The sequence below is a fragment of the Euprymna scolopes genome, chromosome 10 (genome assembly GCF_053919585.1).
Source record: "Euprymna scolopes isolate OS-2025 chromosome 10, ASM5391958v1, whole genome shotgun sequence".
In the NCBI taxonomy this organism is placed as follows: Eukaryota; Metazoa; Mollusca; class Cephalopoda; order Sepiida; family Sepiolidae; genus Euprymna; species Euprymna scolopes.
The window spans coordinates 106,138,379-106,160,997 of record NC_136491.1 but is presented as its reverse complement, the minus strand read 5'-3'; the positions used below and the strand labels follow the sequence as shown (position 1 = coordinate 106,160,997).

At 35.9% G+C, this 22,619-nt stretch overlaps 1 protein-coding gene across 2 annotated transcripts in view; it reads right to left on the bottom strand.

Annotated features, from left to right (window-relative positions):
* LOC145286190 (glutamine-dependent NAD(+) synthetase-like) overlaps window positions 1–22,619 on the bottom strand; it is a 146,807-nt gene that overhangs the window by 113,413 nt on the left and 10,775 nt on the right. For both annotated transcript variants that reach the window (XM_080134983.1, XM_080134982.1), the window contains exon 3: window positions 1,860–1,976. In XM_080134983.1, the coding sequence (XP_079991109.1) occupies window positions 1,860–1,976 (117 nt within the window). The remainder of the gene's footprint in view (window positions 1–1,859; window positions 1,977–22,619) is intronic.

Below are 22,619 nucleotides of genomic sequence, written 5' to 3'. Positions count from 1 at the left end.
GTAACTTCCGGTTTCGCGATGGACGCATCAGCTAAGAAATTAAGTTTTTTTGCTTACCTTTTCCTCCTTCATGTTACAGTTTCGAGCCTTCCTGCCTACTACCACTTTCTCTTTTTTTTTAAATACCTCGTTCCACCCGGGCTGTCTACTGTTGTTTTGATTTCCCCTCCCCCCACTGCTTCACATTCTCGCTACTACTATTTTTTTATTTTTATTTTTTAAACACCTCTCTCCACCCTTGGGGTTCCTTACTACACCACCTCTCCACATCAGGGCAATGCCGGGTTCCTTCGCCAGTACAATATAAGGCATATAGTCCCTACAGCTGACGCATATATGGTATAAGCTAGAGGTCCAATATTTAAAACCGGATTAAAATTGAGGCAAAAAGAGGTAATCAACAAATTTCATTCAAATTATCATGTTGTTGAGAAATTATTCTAGAAGTTTATTTATATTCATTTTCAGTAGAATTTGTGACGATTACATGCATGCAAATAAATATATTCTTCATTAGTCTTACTTATGTTCTTATTTTTTGACCTTGTGCGGCTGTTACAAATAATTTATAATATATTTACTGCCATTTCTTCTGAATAAATATGAAAAGAAATAATAACACTGGAAACAGAAATAAACGGAATTGGCCAAAAGTGGAGATGGACAAATGAAATTTCTTCAAAATAGAAACATACAGAAAATTTTAAATGGAGACTTGGTGGCATTAATCAAGAAATGATCAGGTTTTTTTTAAATGATGGTCTTTGATTTGAAACAGAAGTAATCATAATCATGTGATTTGAGGGAAAATGTATCAAAGAAATGTGTACAAAAAAAGTTAAAATTTGTAGAAAAAATAACGAGATTTAAAGTGTAAAAAAGAAAATGGTGAATTTTGGAAAAAAATAAAAAGTGAAACTTTGTAAAAATAGAGAAAATTTGTAAAAAAAAAAAATAAATAAAAAAATAATTTGTAAAAAAAAAGTAAGAACTTCAAAAAAAGAGGGAAAATTTGTAAAAAAAAAAAAGAGGGAGAATTTATAAAAAAAAAACAGAGGGAGACTGTAAAAAAAAAACAAAGAGGGAGACTGTAAAAAAAAAACAAAGAGGGAGACTTTGTAAAAAAACAAAGAGGGAGACTTTGTAAAAAAACAAAGAGGGAGACTTTGTAAAAAAACAAAGAGGGAGACTTTGTAAAAAAACAAAGAGGGAGACTTTGTAAAAAAACAAAGAGGGGGACTTTGTAAAAAAACAAAGAGGGGGACTTTGTAAAAAAACAAAGAGGGGGACTTTGTAAAAAAACAAAGAGGGGGACTTTGTAAAAAAACAAAGAGGGAGACTTTGTAAAAAAACAAAGAGGGAGACTTTGTAAAAAAACAAAGAGGGAGACTTTGTAAAAAAACAAAGAGGGAGACTTTGTAAAAAAACAAAGAGGGGGACTTTGTAAAAAAACAAAAAGGGGGAATTTATAAAAAAACAAAAAGGGGGAATTTATAAAAAAACAAAAAGGGGGAATTTATAAAAAAAAAAAGAGAGAGAGAGAATTTGTAAAAATAGAGAGGTAAAAAAAAAGGTAAAGTTTCAAAAGATGGTAAATGCGTATAAAGAGAATTAAAAAAGAATGCAAATGTGAAAAAAGAGAATAAATGTCTAAAAAGAAGAAAAATGTATAAAAATAGGTAAATGTGAAAAAAAAAGAGGGAAAATATAAAAAAAGTATAATGTGTAAAAAAGAAAGGAATATGTGTAAAAAAAAAAAAAAAAAAAAAAGGAAAAATTTTTTTTTATGAAAAACGGATTTTCTCAAATTAAATTGCATCCAAAGTAAGAATCATTAAAGGAAAAAAAAAGAAACTTACATTCCGACATCACAGACAATGTCCTGACAATCTCGGTCAACCATAATTTTGGCCAAAACCTCGAATGAATGATGACATGTATCCAGTTCTAAAAAATGGTCAGCACAGCCATAACCACTAAAAAAAAAAAAAAAAAAAAAAAAAAAAAAATTTATAAAGCATACATTAATAACAACATCCAAACCAAAATTTGATAATAAAACAAAGCCAAAATAATTTAACACGCTAAAACACCACAAAGAAAAGTTTGAAAATGAACTATCTTGCAAATTATTAAAACCTACAAGAACCAATACAGGAAAAAATAACCAAACATATAGTATGCTTGGTTCTTGTCTAGAATTTCCCATATTAAAAAACGACAATCTCTAACAATTGCATTCCCAAAATAAAGATGGCGGAAATTAAACACAAAACCATGCAGAAACATCCCATTTCAAAAATCTATCCTAATTTCAACACTTCTTGTGTTAATATATATTTAATATAAATGTATTATTTCAAAAAGACTTCATTTATAGAAATGTAAAAAAGTAAAATGTTTCTTTATTATTTTTTTATTGTTTCATGGGCAAAATGCAAGACCATGTAGAGGTGTTTTGTTGCTAGAAATTGTTTTTGTTTTGACATTTTCTTGCGTTATTATGAAACAAAGAAATAAATTTTTATTTCTTATATTTTTTTTAATTAAAGTTTTTTTTAGTTTTAATAATAAAAAAATAATTAACTTTTATTTTTTACATTTCTTAAAGTTTTTGTTTGTTTTAACACTTGTGGCATCATAAAAATAATAAAAAAAAGAAATTTGCATCAACTGTATCCATTTAAAACCATCTTTGTTTTGGAAATGCAATTGTTAGAGATTGCCTAAAAAACAAAAATAAAGAAAAGTCTGCAAGATTTTTAAGTGTTTAATTGTAATTCGTAGACATTACAGCAAAAATCTTGCAAGTTTAAATTATTATTGAGTATCTCTCTTGTTTCTTGAGATTATTTTCAAGATGGTAGCATAGGACAGTTGCTCTTCTCTTACTCATAAAATTTGATTTTCTTATGCAAAAATAAAACTACAGTAGAATCTCGGGATACTGCATTAAAAATTAGTAACAAAATACAGTACAGTATATAATACACATGTATATAATCAAATAATATTATAAATAACACCATAAGGTGGGGAAAATACCATAACCAGGGTCCGGAAAAACATCATAATCCACACCGTAACTTGAAAAAAACGTATCCTAGAGCCACTGCAACTTGGGGTTCTACTTTACTTGATTAATTTACATAACTTTTGGAATATGATATTTTCGTTTCGTTATGCTAATGTACATCATAGGGACTTTTCTTTATTTTTATTTTTTTAAATATAGGTGGAATTCTGGACAGGGACCGCATATTCATACTAGAAAAGAATATGCAATATATGTAGATGAACTAATGGTTAATCCATGTGAGTAAACGTCCCTGAATACTCCTTGACGGTGAGGTGGCTTCCATGTGGATGTTGTGAGTTCGCCATTATTGTTCACAATATAGTTTGTAGAGGTGCACAAATAAAACATTCTCTCCACATCCATTATCAAAGTCACTTATTTATGTGTTAACATTTTTTTCTTGTTAGGTGTAAACATGTGCTGTGCCACACACTTTTTGCTAGCGCATGCGTGCATGCAAGTGATAGATGCTTGGCCAAAGGAAGCGGGGGAGGAGGGAGGTGCAGATGTAACAGAGCGCGGACGCGCATATGTCAGCAGCAGCTAATGTATGCTGATTCATTGTTGAATGTATATATAATTTTCTGGTTTGCACTTTTCAAACGTTTGCTAAAATCATATATACACCTGACAATTCTTTTGTTGTTATTCTCGAAATCAACACAAGAGACATATTTATTATCAACATATGTTGGTCCCCTGATTTATCGGAGAGGGACCTATGTTTTCGGTGGCGTCCATGCATCCGTTAGTCTGGACGATTGCCAAATAACCGTCCATTAATTTTTCCTAAAATTTTGCCACAAATTGTATTTCATTAAATAGATGTGCACAGTAAAAAAAAAAAAATTTTTGTAAAAATTCCCCATTGCATCCCCAGGGGTTCAAAAGAGGTTAAAAAATGCCAAAATGTGGAGGCCATTGTTCTTATTATAAATTCAGTATGTTGACCCTGGCAAAAATTTGGTTCACATCCCTCTGAGACTTTTAGGGCTAAAAAAACATGCCTTTTTGGAGCTCTTTTTTCATATTACTCAAAAACTTGATATGTATGTCTATATAGTGGTTTTCCAGGGTACTGAATTCAAATATAAATGTCTTATGGCGTGAAACTGCACCGTTTGTCCATTTTCACTTAGATTCTGCATTCCCAGGAGCTCAAAAGGGATCACAAATGCTCCCCAATTGCAAAAAATTACACTTTTTATCCCATAACTTTTGCCCCATCAATTAGATTTTTCTGAAACTTGGCGAAAATGTGAAGGTAACACTGCCCCTTCACACTTCTCACATTCATCATTTCCTCACTATTTTTGTGGTGTCATCTCACATGCAGCACGAGAGGGAGACCACGCACGCATGGCTTGTTTTATTTACAATTAAGCTTTTTGCCATTGACAGAGGGGAGAGACTAGATGGTGTGAGGCACAACGACGGAAAGATGTTGATCACACTCGCGACTATGTTTGCTCTCTTCTCTCTTCCTATTATTTATGTTATCTCTTAGACATCAATCGACATTCCTGGAAATGTAAATATTAAAATATTACATTCTTCTTTTCTATTTTGCATTGTGCAATTCATAACTCCTGACCTTGGAATGTAAACAGTTCTTTGTTTTTATGATAATTAGAATTCCGGTTATTTTTAATGGGGCACAAGAATGTAGATTAAAATCCATCTTGCATGTGTATGTGTGCACACCTCTGCTTTCAAATGTGTGTCATCACGTCTCCATATTTATCAATGCAAATGACCAAGCCATGCGTGAGGTTACATTACAGTGAGGAAGAAGAAAAAAAAACTTATAAAAAAAAAATGTGGCCTAAGAAGGACAGAAATAGATGTGTTACACAGGAGGTCCGAGAGCGACGGGAAAAGACGTGACTTAAACCTGGCTGGACAAAGCAGAGTACCGTATGTTCGACATGGCAGAGTCTTGTTAAGCACATCAGAGTATGAGAAGACTTTTGAATAGGGGGACAAGACGTTATTCAGAAAGTACCTGTAAATAAATGCCTGTTTTTCAATGAAAAAAAGTGAGTAAAATTATTTCCTTGTCTTTGTTTCCTTACGACTGTCTGCATACAATGTGTGGGTCTTGAGTAATGACTATGTTACACAGATGAAAACATATCTGACTATAGTCAAAACATCCAAGAGATATTCTTTTTGTTTAAAAATGTGACCAACAAAGAAAGGCCAGAACCAGCCAAGAGTGAAGAGATTCTAGGAGAATAGAAAGAGAGGCAGTTATAACCAGTCACTTGAGTAGGAAAAAGAGTGGAAGCCAAACATTAGAGAGCATGTAGTTTATTACGGGGGAGAGATACCAAGACAGTTTGGAGGAGTGTACGTCTCTGGTTGTTTTGGTCCCTTTAGAGCTCTCAGCCAAGGGACACTATAAGTTTTGGTTTCGTCAAGTAAAGATTCAATGCTGCAAGTCTGTAATTCACCTAAGTAGATGAGTCACATTTGTAAACTAAAAAAAGAAATATTAAATATCTATTATTTCTTTATAAACTGGTTTTACTTGGTATGAGTACTGTTCATTGTATGAGTACTGTTCATTGTATGAGTACTGTTCATTTTATGAGTACCATTCATTGCATAAGTACTGTTCATTGTATAAGTACTGTTTATTGTATGAGTACTTTTCATTGTATGAGTACTGTTCATTGTATGAGTACTGTTCATTGTATGAATACTTTTCATTGTATGAGTACTGTTCATTGTATGAGTACTTTTCATTGTATGAGTACTGTTCATTGTATGAGTACTGTTTATTGTATGAGTACTTTTCATTGTATGAGTACTTTTCATTGTATGAGTACTGTTCATTGTATGAGTACTGTTCATTGTATGAGTACTGTTCATTGTATGAGTACTGTTCATTGTATGAATACTGTTCATTGTATGAATACCGTTCATTGTTTGAGTACTGTTCATTGTATGAGTACTGTTCATTGTATGAATACTGTTCATTGTATGAATACTGTTCATTGTATGAATACCGTTCATTGTATGAATACTGTTCATTGTATGAATACTGTTCATTGTATGAATACTGTTCATTGTATGAATACTGTTCATTGTATGAATACTGTTCATTGTATGAGTACTGTTCATTGTATGAGTACTGTTCATTGTATGAGTACTGTTCATTGTATGAATACTGTTCATTGTATGAGTACTGTTCATTGTATGAGTACTGTTCATTGTATGAATACCGTTCATTGTTTGAGTACTGTTCATTGTATGAATACTGTTCATTGTATGAGTACTGTTCATTGTATGAGTACTGTTCATTGTATGAATACTGTTCATTGTATGAATACTGTTCATTGTATGAATACTGTTCATTGTATGAGTACTGTTCATTGTATGAGTACTGTTCATTGTATGAGTACTGTTCATTGTATGAGTACTGTTCATTGTATGAGTACTGTTTATTGTATGAGTACTGTTCATTGTATGAGTACTGTTCATTGTATGAATACTGTTCATTGTATGAATACTGTTCATTGTATGAGTACTGTTCATTGTATGAATACTGTTCATTGTATGAGTACTGTTTATTGTATGAGTACTGTTCATTGTATGAGTACTGTTCATTGTTTGAGTACTGTTCATTGTATGAATACCGTTCATTGTTTGAGTACTGTTCATTGTATGAGTACTGTTCATTGTATGAATACTGTTCATTGTATGAGTACTGTTTATTGTATGAATACTGTTCATTGTATGAGTACTGTTCATTGTATGAGTACTGTTCATTGTATGAGTACTGTTCATTGTATGAATACTGTTCATTGTATGAATACTGTTCATTGTATGAATACTGTTCATTGTATGAGTACTGTTCATTGTATGAGTACTGTTCATTGTATGAGTACTGTTCATTGTATGAATACTGTTCATTGTATGAGTACTGTTTATTGTATGAGTACTGTTCATTGTATGAGTACTGTTCATTGTTTGAGTACTGTTCATTGTATGAATACCGTTCATTGTATGAATACTGTTCATTGTATGAGTACTGTTCATTGTATGAATACCGTTCATTGTTTGAGTACTGTTCATTGTATGAGTACTGTTCATTGTATGAATACTGTTCATTGTATGAGTACTGTTCATTGTATGAATACTGTTCATTGTATGAGTACTGTTCATTGTATGAGTACTGTTCATTGTATGAGTACTGTTCATTGTATGAATACTGTTCATTGTATGAATACTGTTCATTGTATGAATACCGTTCATTGTTTGAGTACTGTTCATTGTATGAATACTGTTCATTGTATGAATACTGTTCATTGTATGAGTACTGTTCATTGTATGAATACTGTTCATTGTATGAATACTGTTCATTGTATGAATACCGTTCATTGTTTGAGTACTGTTCATTGTATGAGTACTGTTCATTGTATGAGTACTGTTCATTGTACGAGTACTGTTCATTGTATGAATACTGTTCATTGTTTGAGTACTGTTCATTGTATGAATACCGTTCATTGCATAAGTACTGTTCATTGTATAAGTACTGTTCATTGTATGAATACTGTTCATTGTATGAATACTGTTCATTGTATGCGTACTGTTCATTATTTCTTTTTTCTTTTTTTTTTATTCAATTTTCACCCCAAACAAGGCACAGTGCCACTTTGAAGCAGGGTGCTACTATCAGGGACTTAATTTGCTGGGGCATTATGAAGGGAAATGAGTAGAAAGATGTTCGTTCACATTACACTTGAACTTCTGCATATCAGTACAGTTGGGAAAGTAGAATCCCGGAAGGGAGTTCCTAAGACTGCAGCTCTGGGGAAGAAACTCTTGGAGTAAAAGGCTTTCTTGCACCTAGGGATCTCTACTGTAAAGGGATGAGACTTAGTAGCTTGTTGGGTTTGTCGGGGGTAGTTACATCGAGGGGGTACAAGTGTTTGCAGTTCGTCAGAGCATTCACCATTAAAGTATTTGTAGAACAGGCAGAGGGATGCAACATCTCGTTGATGGGACAGAGCCTAGATGACAGTTCAGGACCTATCAGGTTGGCGAATCTCTTTTGAACCCTGTCCAGGAGCGAGAGACAAGCAGCAGATGCACCAGCCCAGATGTGACAACAGTACTCCATACATGGGCGAATGGTGGCCTTATAGAGGTACAGGATACTTTCAGGCATAAGTAGTTTTCTAGCACGGTAGAGGGAGCCAACCTTCCTTGCATCAGCCTTGGCAATGCTCTCAATGTATCTATTCCAGTTCATATTCCCTGTAAACGTTAGGCCGAGGAGTTTAAAAGAAGTACTTTCAGGCAATGTAATGAATTTCTTGGCCATTGCTATTGATGGTAAAGAAGGTTTCTTGTAGTTATTGAAGGAAACAAGTTTAGTCTTAGCAGCATTGAATGTGACCATCTATTTTTGTCCTCATTCCACTACAGATTGGAGGTGATCCTCTAGTGTTTCTGTAATTTCCTTGGATATGTGTTCATTTGTTTTCCCCTCATATCTGTTATAGAGAGTGGTGTCATCAGCAAATATACCCATCTCCGAAACAATTTTATCAGAGAGGTCATTTATGAATATCAGGAATAATAGAGGTCCAAGGATAGACCCCTGAGGTACTCCCGCATTTATGTCATATTGTTTAGATGTACAACCGTCGAGGACAACTTGGATTTTTCTCTTACTTAAGAAGGATTTAATTACATTATGAATTCTTCCAGTGATTCCATATGATCTAATTTTCCTTAGAAGACCATCGTGCCATACCCTGTCAAAAGCCTTAGATGTATCAAGGGCTACCGTTCTACCCTCCCCTGTTTTGTCCAATGAACGGTATATACGTTCAGAAACTACAGTTAAGATATCTGCTGTTGAACCGGATTGCCTGAATCCATATTGTTTGTCTGTCAGGAGTTTAGCAGCTGTTAGGTGCTGGACTAGGGCTTGATTAACTAAAGACTCAAATATTTTGGCAAAAAGCGGGAGGAGGCTAATGGGGCGTGAATTTAGTGGGTCAGTTCTTTCACCAGAATTCTTGAAGACTGGTACCACAGAAGCGGTTTTCCAGCAGTCAGGAAAGCAAGATTCATTAAGGCATTTATTGTAAAGTTTGGACAGAACTGGAGCAACCTCGGCGGAACATTTTTTTAATAGCACAGCTGGGATGAGATCTGGTCCACATGCTTTTGAGGTGTCTAGGTTTTTTATAATAGCATGTACCTGAGAAGTGGTGATTTTCAAATCGTCTAGTGTGGCGTCTGTTCACAAAGGAAAATCAGGGAGGAAGTGGTGTACTGGGTCCAGTGTGGAGTTTGAGGCAAACCGACTGGCAAGCAGAGTAGCCTTGTCAGTTGCCGTGCAAGCAACCTCATGATTGTTTGATAGTGGAGGAATAGTTGACTGCCCATTATTTACTACGCTGTTGTAGATTTTCCAAAAATTCTGGGTTCCTAATTTCTATGCTTCGATGCGTTTTCTGGTGGTTTCAGAGTAATCCATCTTAGCTGTCTCTATCACTCTCTTACAATTATTTATAGCTTCTATAAACTTCTGTTTATTTGAGCTAGACTTATGTCGGTTGAATCTGCAGAACGCATGCTGCCTTTGACAAATGACAGCTGCACAAGCAGAAGTAAACCATTGGGGAGAGTGGGGCTTGCTATAGAATTTTCATGCGGGAATTGCAGTTTTGAACCATTCAGTGGTCTCATTTGCACACTGTTCCGCTGGAAGAGTAAAGATATTTTGCCATGAGGCATCTCTGATGAGCTCCCTGATGGCTTCCCAATCAGCCTTTTTGTAATACCTCGTTGTTTTGAGTAGTGGGTCTTCAGTTTTAGGGCGAGAATTTAGGCTGATTTCTACCATTATCACAACGTGATCAGCATTCCCGAGTGGGCTGTGGGCATTTGTTGTACAATCATCAGAAAGAGATCTAGAAGTGAGGCATGTTGATCTTGATGTTCTGGGAAACGTGTCAGAAATGTAACCATCTGAGATAGGGAATGGGATATAGAGAAGCTATGTGTTGTGCTACCAGCTACGTCTGTGTGATTAGAGAATCCTAACCAATTACTGTGGTGGACATTGAAGTCGCCAAATACATGTACTTGTGCGCTAGTATCGAGCGAGAGTGCTATATCTATGCTGTCCGAGACTTTGTTTATTAGGGTACAGTTTTGGGTTGAGGGAGAGCGGTAGAGAAAATACAAGTAGCTAATATTGTGTTGCATATTTAGTCTGAAGCACATAAAGGCCTGGTCGTCTGATTCTAGTTTTATTTCTTTAGTCAGGGGGAGAGTGTTACGAATATAGACATATATGCATATGTCTGTCTGAGTCCTTACGGTAGAGTGGGAGATAACCAGGCATGTTAAAGTGGTTAGAGGGAATGGAGGAGTGAAGGTTAGTTTCATTTAATGCTAAGATATCCGGGGTGTTTACAAGGAGAAATGACCCAACATTATCTAAGTTAGTTCTAAGCCTGCGGATATTCGTAAACGCAAGCCTCAAGGGAGGAGGCAGGTGGATTTTCTTTGAGTTTGGTCCTGGTTTAAACGTAACTTTTGCTTCAGCTGTCATTTCATTTTATTTAATTTCATTGTATGAGTACTGTTCATTGTATGAGTACTGTTCATTGTATGAGTACTGTTCATTGTATGAGTACTGTTCATTGTATGAATACTGTTCATTGTATGAGTACTGTTCATTGTATGAATACTGTTCATTGTATGAGTACTGTTCATTGTATGAATACTGTTCATTGTATGAGTACTGTTCATTGTATGAGTACTGTTCATTGTATGAGTACTGTTCATTGTATGAGTACTGTTCATTGTATGAATACTGTTCATTGTATGAATACTGTTCATTGTATGAATACTGTTCATTGTATGAATACTGTTCATTGTATGAGTACTGTTCATTGTATGAATACTGTTCATTGTATGAGTACTGTTCATTGTATGAGTACTGTTCATTGTATGAGTACTGTTCATTGTATGAATACTGTTCATTGTATGAATACTGTTCATTGTATGAGTACTGTTCATTGTATGAGTACTGTTCATTGTATGAGTACTGTTCATTGTATGAGTACTGTTCATTGTATGAATACTGTTCATTGTATGAATACTGTTCATTGTATGAGTACTGTTCATTGTATGAATACTGTTCATTGTATGAATACTGTTCATTGTATGAATACTGTTCATTGTATGAATACTGTTCATTGTATGAATACTGTTCATTGTATGAATACTGTTCATTGTATGAGTACTGTTCATTGTATGAATACTGTTCATTGTATGAGTACTGTTCATTGTATGAGTACTGTTCATTGTATGAGTACTGTTCATTGTATGAATACTGTTCATTGTATGAGTACTGTTCATTGTATGAGTACTGTTCATTGTATGAATACTGTTCATTGTATGAATACTGTTCATTGTATGAGTACTGTTCATTGTATGAATACTGTTCATTGTATGAATACTGTTCATTGTATGAATACTGTTCATTGTATGAATACTGTTCATTGTATGAATACTGTTCATTGTATGAGTACTGTTCATTGTATGAATACTGTTCATTGTATGAGTACTGTTCATTGTATGAGTACTGTTCATTGTATGAGTACTGTTCATTGTATGAATACTGTTCATTGTATGAGTACTGTTCATTGTATGAGTACTGTTCATTGTATGAATACTGTTCATTGTATGAATACTGTTCATTGTATGAGTACTGTTCATTGTATGAATACTGTTCATTGTATGAGTACTGTTCATTGTATGAGTACTGTTCATTGTATGAGTACTGTTCATTGTATGAATACTGTTCATTGTATGAATACTGTTCATTGTATGAGTACTGTTCATTGTATGAGTACTGTTCATTGTATGAATACTGTTCATTGTATGAATACTGTTCATTGTATGAGTACTGTTCATTGTATGAGTACTGTTCATTGTATGAATACTGTTCATTGTATGAATACTGTTCATTGTATGAGTACTGTTCATTGTATGAATACTGTTCATTGTATGAGTACTGTTCATTGTATGAATACTGTTCATTGTATGAGTACTGTTCATTGTATGAATACTGTTCATTGTATGAGTACTGTTCATTGTATGAGTACTGTTCATTGTATGAGTACTGTTCATTGTATGAATACTGTTCATTGTATGAGTACTGTTCATTGTATGAGTACTGTTCATTGTATGAATACTGTTCATTGTATGAGTACTGTTCATTGTATGAGTACTGTTCATTGTATGAATACTGTTCATTGCATCACTGACTTGATGGATGACCGATGGCCCGGAATAACATGTGCGATGATCACAGCACGTGAGTTCACACATGTGCAGTTTCACAATGTATTAACATTTGTTGCATTGGGTTAGAAGGTGGAGATGTGAATCGACCATACAACTGAGAAAAGAGGTAACAGCAATAGCAAATAAATAACAAACACAAATGATTCGTTAAGGACATGAAAAAAAAAAAATGAAAAACTGTGCAATGAACATTAATTATTATTATTATCATTACTCAACAAAAAAAATAACAATTCTGAAAAAAAAAAAACACAAACATTTATATAATATTTTCTCTCTGAATAAAAAAAACAAAAACAACAAGAAACAAAAACAAAAAAAACAAAAAACAAACTAATAAACGTTTTTTTTTCAGGATGGACATTTGATATTTTTATGGACATATACAAAACTGAACTGTATAATCAATCATTATAATTATATGACACCGTTAAACATGTATTACCTACATTTAACCCTTGGTTAAATGTCGATAAGTAGGGGAGGAATATGACACTTTTTAATTAAGTGTCAAAAGGTTGACTGGCGAAGTTAATTAAATAATAATTAATCAAATTATAATAATAATTGTTTTATTGAACAGTATAAAATTCGTTTGAGTAGCAAACACTTTTTAAGAACCAAGTATAATAAACTGTACTTGAGTGCAAAGAGATGATGACCCGAGAAAGAACAGGACTGACCTATAGAACTGTCAATAAAACAAAAACCATCTGCAGGTGTATCGACTTTTCAAAATTAAAAAAAACATTATTAAAATAAATTCGTTTTGGGAATCCAACATTTTAAGTGCAAGGAGATTGTGACTCGAGCAATGACATATAAAACTAAAACGAAGTGCAGGTGTTTGCACTTGCTGAAAAATCATAATTTTCAAAATTATAAACAATAAATATATTTCTAAGTTGGCAAACATTGTGGGTCGGCCTAGCACAAGTTTGGCACAAGGCTGGGCGGCTATACATTGTTAATTAACTAATCACAGAATTGCTCCGTATAGCCGCTCCCAATGACTGCAACTAATTGGCCGATTATCTAAAATCAATCAGGGGCTAGCCAGGGGGATTGTTATGACGATAGCCATTAGTCGGCAATCCCCATTGGCTGACCAATCAGACACTGATTGTTCAAGGATTGGGGCCAATAAATAGAGGATACCCAAAGCGAAAAATCGAGTTGGTTCGTTTTTGTCGCCGCTTAAAGAACCAAATCCGTTGCCACTCCGTTCTACATCATTAACGCTGCCTAATTGCAGTTAAGACTTTCTAAGAAAACTTTATTCCGCCAGTCAACCACAATCACTCCCATTCCATGGTGTTTTTAAAGATTGTGTTAATAAACGTTGTTATTGTTTATAACAAGCGCTTTCCGACATTGTCTTTTGTGTGCTTGGCAACTTTTCTTCCCTCCAGCAACAACCCAACCTTCGTTGACTAGACCGTACTCATCTCTTCTTTCTACGGATCTTAAAGCAACGTGGGCGTGGAAGGAAACAGAGAAAGACCAGTCGAAATATGTGGTAATCACGAAACCATCGGCCAACTCGGGTTCGTGAAGATATCGTACCACATTTGGTGCCTTAAGACGCAGAATCGACCCTGGTTAATGACCACGACTGATTTCGTCGCATCTGTGCCACAGAATCCAGTATCGACCACAAATACATTTTGATGCTTCAAAACTCGAGATCGACACTCAGCTAATTCATTGGCGCAACGACACTTCACCCAGAAACTAGACCGGGAAGCAATCAGCTCAACCTACGCAAGCCACTCAAGGAAAAGTATCACCAGAAAAATCCACAGAGTCGGGGTAAGTGACTATTTTTCTTTGTTCTTTGCATTCATTGTGCATGTTTGGTTTGGTTTGGTTCATTTCTAAATAGCTAATAGGTGTGTTTATTTTTCTTAATACAATGGCTACTTCCCGTTCAAACATTTCACCTATGTTGGTAACAGCTGGATCGAAGATCCCAATTTTTACTGGAAGGCCGGCAGATCTGAAACCATGGCTAATGGCATTAAAAAAACAAAACAAAGGGTCCATGATTTAATGGACCCTGAATTGATTAACTTAGCCTATGACTATTCAGGGGGAGTCGTGTCCGAATGGATCGGAACTTATCTTGATGACCATTCGGACACTTCCAGTAAAGCCTTATTTGATGAGATCACAGCACAGTATGGAGAGTTTGTCAACCCTGCTGATGCTGCTCGAGCATTAATTAAAATGATGCAAGGAAAAAATGAATCACTTGCGGAATTGGCAAGTAGAATGTCAAGTATGAACTGAGAGAAGGGTCAGCTGTACAAGTACAGCCGAATTCTTCATGGATGGAATAAACAATCTTTCATTAAGGAAGATGTCGCCAGAGCCAACCCGAAGACACTGTCGGAGGCTTTGTCATTTGCCAGAGAAAGTGAAAGGCTTTATGAGCGACTTCGGGGCTGTGGGAAACAAGAAAAAATCAATAACAAATTTTCAGGTAGAAATTATTGGCAACAGGACAGAATAGGCTCTCGTACAGTACTAAGGGAACCAAAGGCGGAGGGTTACCATAGAAAATGATCTGGAGAGAGTCATGGTTGTTACAGCTGTAGACAACCAGTACAAAAAAAAGGGAATAATTCAAATCAGCATGAACGCTGGAATTATTACGATCAAAGGTGTCCCAGGTCTGAAAGCGGGAATGTAACTCACTCGACTTCAGAAAAAGGAAAGACCAAGATACCGGCACAAACTAAAAGTCGCAAATCTAACTATATTCAGTTAATAAAGGAAAAAAAGAATAAGGGTACTCTAGCTACTAAAATGAAAACAAACCCCAAAAATTCCTGCTCGAAACGGGAAATGATTAAAATTCCCAATACAAAAAGAGCAGAAGAATATGAATTATTCACACATGGCTCAGAGATGACGTGTAGGGTAGATATTATGGGCAAGTAGGTAGAAGCATTGATAGACTCCGGGTCAGAAGTCTCGCTTCTAAAGACCTCAATTTTTGAATACCTAAGAAATAGCAAAATGAAATTGAAGGATTCAGATTTAACAGTGACTCAAGCAAATGGACAGAAAATGCAACTAAATGGTATGATCCATTAAAATCGGAAAGATGAAGACATGTTCAAAATTAGACATTGCACCTCACTTAGACCAAATCATGATTTTAGGGGAGGATTGGTTAAAAATAAATAAAGCACAACTATGTTTTAATCCAAATCGACTAACGATAACAGGGGTAGAAATTCCCTTGGGTAGTAATTCCAGCATGGAAATTAAAATCTACACTGAGGACAGTGTACAATTACCCCCATGCAGCCAAACTAATCCCTTCAGAGCCCAATAAAGAAAACCTATACCAGGTGATTTCAACGGAGGAGGTAATACCAGAGGAGGAAGAAATAGTGTTAGTTGAAGCAATAGTAGAAGAAAATGAGAAGGGGAAGATTCCAGTCATGTTAGCAAATTTGGGTAATAAAACATTGAGTGTCCCAAAGGGTGAAAATTTGGGAAGGGTAGCACCAATAAGAATTCGGACGCAAGTTAAGTACATTGAGAAACGCCCAATAAAGATGAGCAAAAATACAATTAATCCTAAGGACATCAACATACCTAATGAGCATAGACAAGAGATAGCTGATTTAATTCAGGAGAATATAGATGTTGTCGCTAACTCAGATAAGGAGTTGGGAAGAACTCAGTCGATTCAAATGAAAATAGATACTGGGAATAACCCACCCATAAAAATAAAACCGTACAGAACTCCGATACACAAAAGGGAGTTAGTAGAAGAAGCTATCAAAGAAATGCTGGAGGCTAAAGTGATTTAACGCTCACGATCTCCTTGGAGCTTTCCAATTGTAGTGGTTGTCAAAAAGGATGGGGGGGACACCGCTTCTGTGTAGATTTTAGAGCCCTCAACAATATAACTAAGCCCCTTGCTTACCCACTGCCATTGATAGATGATATATTGGCCCTTTTAGGCAAAGCAACTTGTTTTTCCACCCTCGATTTGAGGTCAGGGTACTGGCAGGTAGCTCTTGATCAAGATGACCGTGAAAAGGCTGCATTTGTGTGTCATTATGGGCTTTTCCAATTCCGAGTTATGCCCTTTGGATTGGCTAACTAACTGGCCAGAAGCCTATGCAATACCAGATAAGAAAGCTCAGACTGTAGCTGGGCTATTACTAACCGAAATAATTCCACGCTTTGGAACCCCCTCAGAACTGGTATCTGATAATGGCCCAGAAAACGTTAATGAAGTAATGAGACAAACAACTGAAAGTCTCAATATCAAGCATATCGTTACATCTCCCTATCACCCACAAGCTAATGCTAAGGTTGAGCGGTTTCACCGCTTTTTGGGAGATACATTGGCAAAGCTCACTGAAGGCGAAAAGGAAAATTGGGATTTATTCCTAACCCAGGCATTAGGGGCCATAAGATTTTCTATTAATGAAGTGACCGGATTTTCCCCTTACTTTTTACTATTTGGACGAGATGTAATCCTGCCTATTGATAATTTATTAAAACCTCGTAGGAAATATCTGGGAGAAGATTTTCACCAGATAATCCTCCAAAACCAACATAAAGTATTTATGCAAGCTAGGCAAAGGATAAAACGTGCTCAGAAGAAACGAAATGAAAGGGTAAACTTGGGGAGGAAAGAGGTAACCCTCAAAATAGGAGATCCTGTGTATTACAAGAAGCATTTACGACAAGGAAAGCCTGACGAAAAATGATCTCCTTATTATAGAGTAATAGATCAGACAGGCCCAGTAACTTTTATTGTATGGGACCAAATAAATGGCAAAATAAAAAAGGCTCATGTAAATGACTTAAAACTAGCAGGGGTAGAAGAATGGGAAATTCCTGAAAGAAAAGAAACAAATCCACGTATCAGACGGACGAGGTGGGTAGAAGCCCCCTCGAAGACTGATTCGGAGTCAGAAATGGAGATTGAATCAATCCCAATTGCTAGACCACAAATGGAAATTGAAGAAGTAGGAGATGCCTTTGTGCAAAATGAATTGGATAGTTGGGAGAATGAAGACGAAATTCCCCTTTCAGGGTTACGAAAACAATATCAGGAAAAAGAAGATACACCTTTAAAATACAGATTAAGAAGATATCAAAATAAAAAAAGGGATGGCTTGGAATCTGGCCAATCCCAAAATACAACTGATTACCAGCTTGCACCAAGTTGTGACCCAACGAATTAAGCATGGGTGCTGGATAAAATCTAAAACAGGCATTATAGGGCAGAGATATCATATGTAAGTATGCCTAGATGCGTCTGAAAAACAAAATAAGATAAAACAAAATATAGAATAGGGAAAGAATATATATACATAAATATTGGGAAGAATTAGGTGTTGAAGTTAGCCGGAACCAGATTACCTTTCATTAGTAACCGACTGAATTTAACCCCCTATTCTCTTGTAGGATGGCTGAATTGAAGGCTCTACTCCTGCTGAGCATGCTGACAACAGTAGCATCCCTGCGACATAGTCAGAATGTAAGTTTTCGCAAAACAAGTGAGGTGACAATTACAAGGTCAAAATGGTTAATAGTTTTTACGATGAACTTCAAACCCTATCATTCCTTACTAAATAAGTTGAAAAAAGAAATAGATGAGGTCACCTTAGTAGGAACGGATTTGGAAAATGATTGCATAGCTAATGAAAACGGTAAATGTTTTAATCTGTGGTGCCCACTTATGCAGGACATAAAGATTATGAAAATTAGTGTGGAGGTTATAGAAAAATATTTGGATGGATTGAAACTATTACAACGTAGAGAAAAGAGATCGGTACTTCCCATAATGGGGAAAGCGTTAAACATACTTTTTGGGACTATAACAGAGGAGGAATTAGATGCCCTAAAGAAAAGATTGAGGGCTTCTGAAAAGGGTCAGATGAAATTAGCTCAGGTAGAGAAGGATAGTATTACTATTTTAAATATAACCAGGGTAGAACTAGCCGATACCCGTCGCAAAATAAATGAATTAGTGGAGGGGTTTCAGAAAATGCAAGTAGAGCTCGGAAATGTCACTGGAGAATTATTAATCCGAGTGATAAAACTTGCAGATTGCATAAGGAAATATCTTCGTTTTTTAACCATCATCGAACAATTGCAGAAAAAGTTGCAAACATTGTTGTGCTCCATACGAAATTTGCAAGTCCAGTTTGATATGCTAGCTCGGGGTCATTTGTCTCCAAATATAGTGGAACCTTCCGCATTAAAAAGATCATTTACTAGAAGTTCAGGCCAAACTACCCCATCACCTAAGATTACCAGTGGATCCCACAGCTGAGCTGTGGTTAGTCATTGGGTTGTCTATCTCTCATCGAAGATGGTAGATTGCTGATTGTGGTGTCGCTTCCATTGTTAGATTCCAGTAGCATATATGAAATCTTTCAAGTCATTAATTTACCGATCCCCTATCCACATGAGAAACAAGGATTGGGAACTGTCGCAAAATACAAAATAGAATCCGAAATTATTGCACTTGACCGAACTAGAGAAAAGTTCATGTTGCTTACCTCTTCCGAGGCAGAAAAATGTAAACACGATTTACTCGGAACCTGCGTGTCTAATAGCCCAATATATCCATTCAGCAATCACCATTTATGTGTAATGGAATTATTCAAGGATAATAGAAAGGGAATAGGGCAGCATTGTCAAATAGAAGTCCTTCTAGATGTAATGCTACCAAAAGCTATTAGGATAACAGATGGGGTATGGGCGATAGCCGCAAAAGACAAGTCAGAGTTATCCCAGGTATGTACCGGAAAACCTCCCAAAACAATCAAAATATCTCCTCCGTTGACCACTCTGCAGGTGCCAATGGGCTGTGGGGTCTATGGCGACGCTATAACCCTTCCTCCCTATTACCAAGCCGAGGAAAAATTTCAGACCAGCGACTCCTTTTTACCATTAATTAATACCACACTTACTAGTAGATTGAGCCTATGAGAACCCCTAATAAAAAAATTTCCAAATATAACCCTGCAAGCCATCCCTAATGTATTAAGTCCCCTGAAGAAAATAAATTTAAGGGAATTGATACATAAACTCGATGTACTTAGAGAGGGAAATTCCCAAACAGAAAGTAAACAGGTGGGTAGTTCTACTTGGTTAATTTTGATAATAGCCATCAGCTTAATAATTCTATCAGTTTTGTTAACATCAAGCCTGATAGTACGCCATTGTTTAAGTAGGCTTAAGAGAAATGAACCAACTAAACTGCACAAGAATGTTGGGAGCTCAGGAATTGTTGTCACTGATCAACTGCAGAGACCAGAACAGCAAATCGAACTTGGACCAATGGGAAACATACAAACTCTACAAACCACAAATACCCCGAAGGAACCATTGCAATTACCATCGGTGAAGATACTTCAAGTGTAATAATCTGAATTACTTGGAACAATTGATTATAAAATTTCCTACAAATGCATGAAAAAACCCCCCGAAAAACTGTGCAATGAACATTAATTATTATTATTATCATTACTCAATAAAAAAAAATAACAATTCTGAAAAAAAAAAACACAAATATTTATATAATATTTTCTCTCTGAAAAAAAAAAAAAAAAACAACAAAAAACAAAAAAAAAAAAAAAAACAAACAAACTAATAAACGTTTTTTTTTCAGGATGGACATTTGATATTTTTATGGACATATACAAAACTGAACTGTATAATCAATCATTATAATTATATGACACCGTTAAACATGTCTTACCTACATTTAACCCTTGGTTAAATGTCGATAAGTAGGGGAGGAATATGACACTTTTTAATTAACTATCAAAAGGTTGACTGGCGAAGTTAATTAAATAATAATTAATCAAATTATAATAATAATTATTTTATTGAACAGTATAAAATTCGTTTGAGTAGCAAACACTTTTTAAGAACCAGGTGTAATAAACTGTCATTGAGTGCAAAGAGATGATGACCCGAGAAAGAACAGGACTGACCTATAGAACTGTCAATAAAACAAAAACCATCTGCAGGTGTATCGACCTTTCAAAATTATAAAAACATTATTAAAATAAATTCGTTTTGGGAATCCAACATTTTAAGTCCAAGGAGATTGTGACTCGAGCAATGACATATAAAACTAAAACAAAGTGCAGGTGTTTGCACTTGCTGAAAAATCATAATTTTCAAAATTATAAACAATAAATATATTTCTAAAGTTGGCAAACATTGTGGGTCGGCCTAGCACAACTTTGGCATAAGGCTGGGCGGCTATACATTGTTAACTAACTAATCACAGAATTGCTCCGTATAGCCGCTCCCAATGATTGCAACTAATTGGCCGATTATCTAAAACCAATCAGGGGCTAGCCAGGGGGATTGTTACGACGATAGCCATTAGTCGGCAATCCCCATTGGCTGACCAATCAGACACTGATTGTTCAAGGATTGGGGCCAATAAATAGAGGATACCCAAAGCGAAAAATCGAGTTGGTTCGTTTTTGTCGCCGCTTAAAGAACCAAATCCGTTGCCACTCCGTTCTACATCATTAACGCTGCCTAATTGCAGTTAAGACTTTCTAAGAAAACTTTATTCCACCAGTCAACCACAATCACTCCCATTCCGTGGTGTTTTTAAAGATTGTGTTAATAAATGTTGTTATTGTTTATAACAAGCACTTTCCGACATTGTCTTTTGTGTGCTTGGCAACTTTTCTTCCCTCCAGCAACAACCCAAGCTTCGTCGACTGGACCGTACTCATCTCTTCTTTCTACGGATCTTAAAGCAACATGGGCGTGGAAGGAAACAGAGAAAGACCAGTCGAAATATGTGGTAATCACGAAACCATCGGCCAACTCGGGTTCATGAAGATATCGTACCATATTTGGTGCCTTAAGACGCAGAATCGACCCTGGTTAATGACCACGACTGATTTCGTCGCATCTGTGCCGCAGAATCCAGTATCGACCACAAATACATTTTGATGCTTAAAAACTCGAGATCGACACTCAGCTAATTCATTGGCGCAACGACACTTCACCCAGAAACTAGACCGGGAAGCAATCAGCTCAACCTACGCAATCACGAAACCATCGGCCAACTCGGGTTCATGAAGATATCGTACCACATTGGCTCAGGTAACCAACACATCCAATTTTCTCATATTAACATTGCTAAATGTTGATATGACTTCAATATGGCATAATCACAACGACACATCGGTTCCCATTAGATCACTGAAGTTAAGCAACATTGAGCCTGGTCAGTATTAAAATGGGTGACCATTTGGCAATTCCAGGTGCTGTGTGTGTTCTGCACTTATTCCGGCATTGCTTCTAGTCATCCTGGACTTCTTGCCACTGAACTCAAGCAATGCCGATTCAAGAGAGGTTGGGTTGCTGATTGCGCAATCTTTATTTCATGTGCAACTACCCTTGCAGAGGGTATCCATTGTTTTTAAAAATTAAAAAGAGGCAATGTGTGTGTGTTTGTGTGTACGTCTGCATCTCGGGGGGGGGTAAAATATTTCTAATATAACCTGCGTGTATAGATGTACGGCATACATACGTTGACAGAGACAACCACCAAAGTGTCACCACATATCATTGAATGGAAGATAAATCATGGACTGTTGGGCATTCAGAACTGATACAAGGTGGACAAGTCAGTTAAAAGCATTATCATCTCTTCTCGACTCCTACATTAGAAGATAGTTGGTTTATCACTGATAACCTGAGGCACCTATACCGGGGACTGCCAACAGTTTCAATTAAGACAATGTTTATGGGTCCATTGATACTGGCTCATGAGCGATCTTGTTTTACCTTTGTTTTATGGCCGTTTAGTAAAATGTGGAGGCACTTTGGTGATCGTCTCATCAGTAGGATGTGTAAACCTGAAATAAGCTTCACACTTATAAAACTGTGACCTCTTCAGTCTTGTGAAGTTATCCAGACAATACACAAATAATCCCTGAACTGAAGAAGGTCATCTGAGTCGAAATCAGGGCATTGCCAAGAGAATAATATGTCAGAATTATTGAAAACTTCTGTATGCCGTATTTAGTGATGTTTATCATTCAACAACAACAAAATAAGACTGTTGGATATTACTGATTGTAACTTGGTGGACAAGTCAAGCATAGACTTAAGTTTATTTGTACCAAATATGGTCTAATTGCATAAAAGATTAAGAATTGTG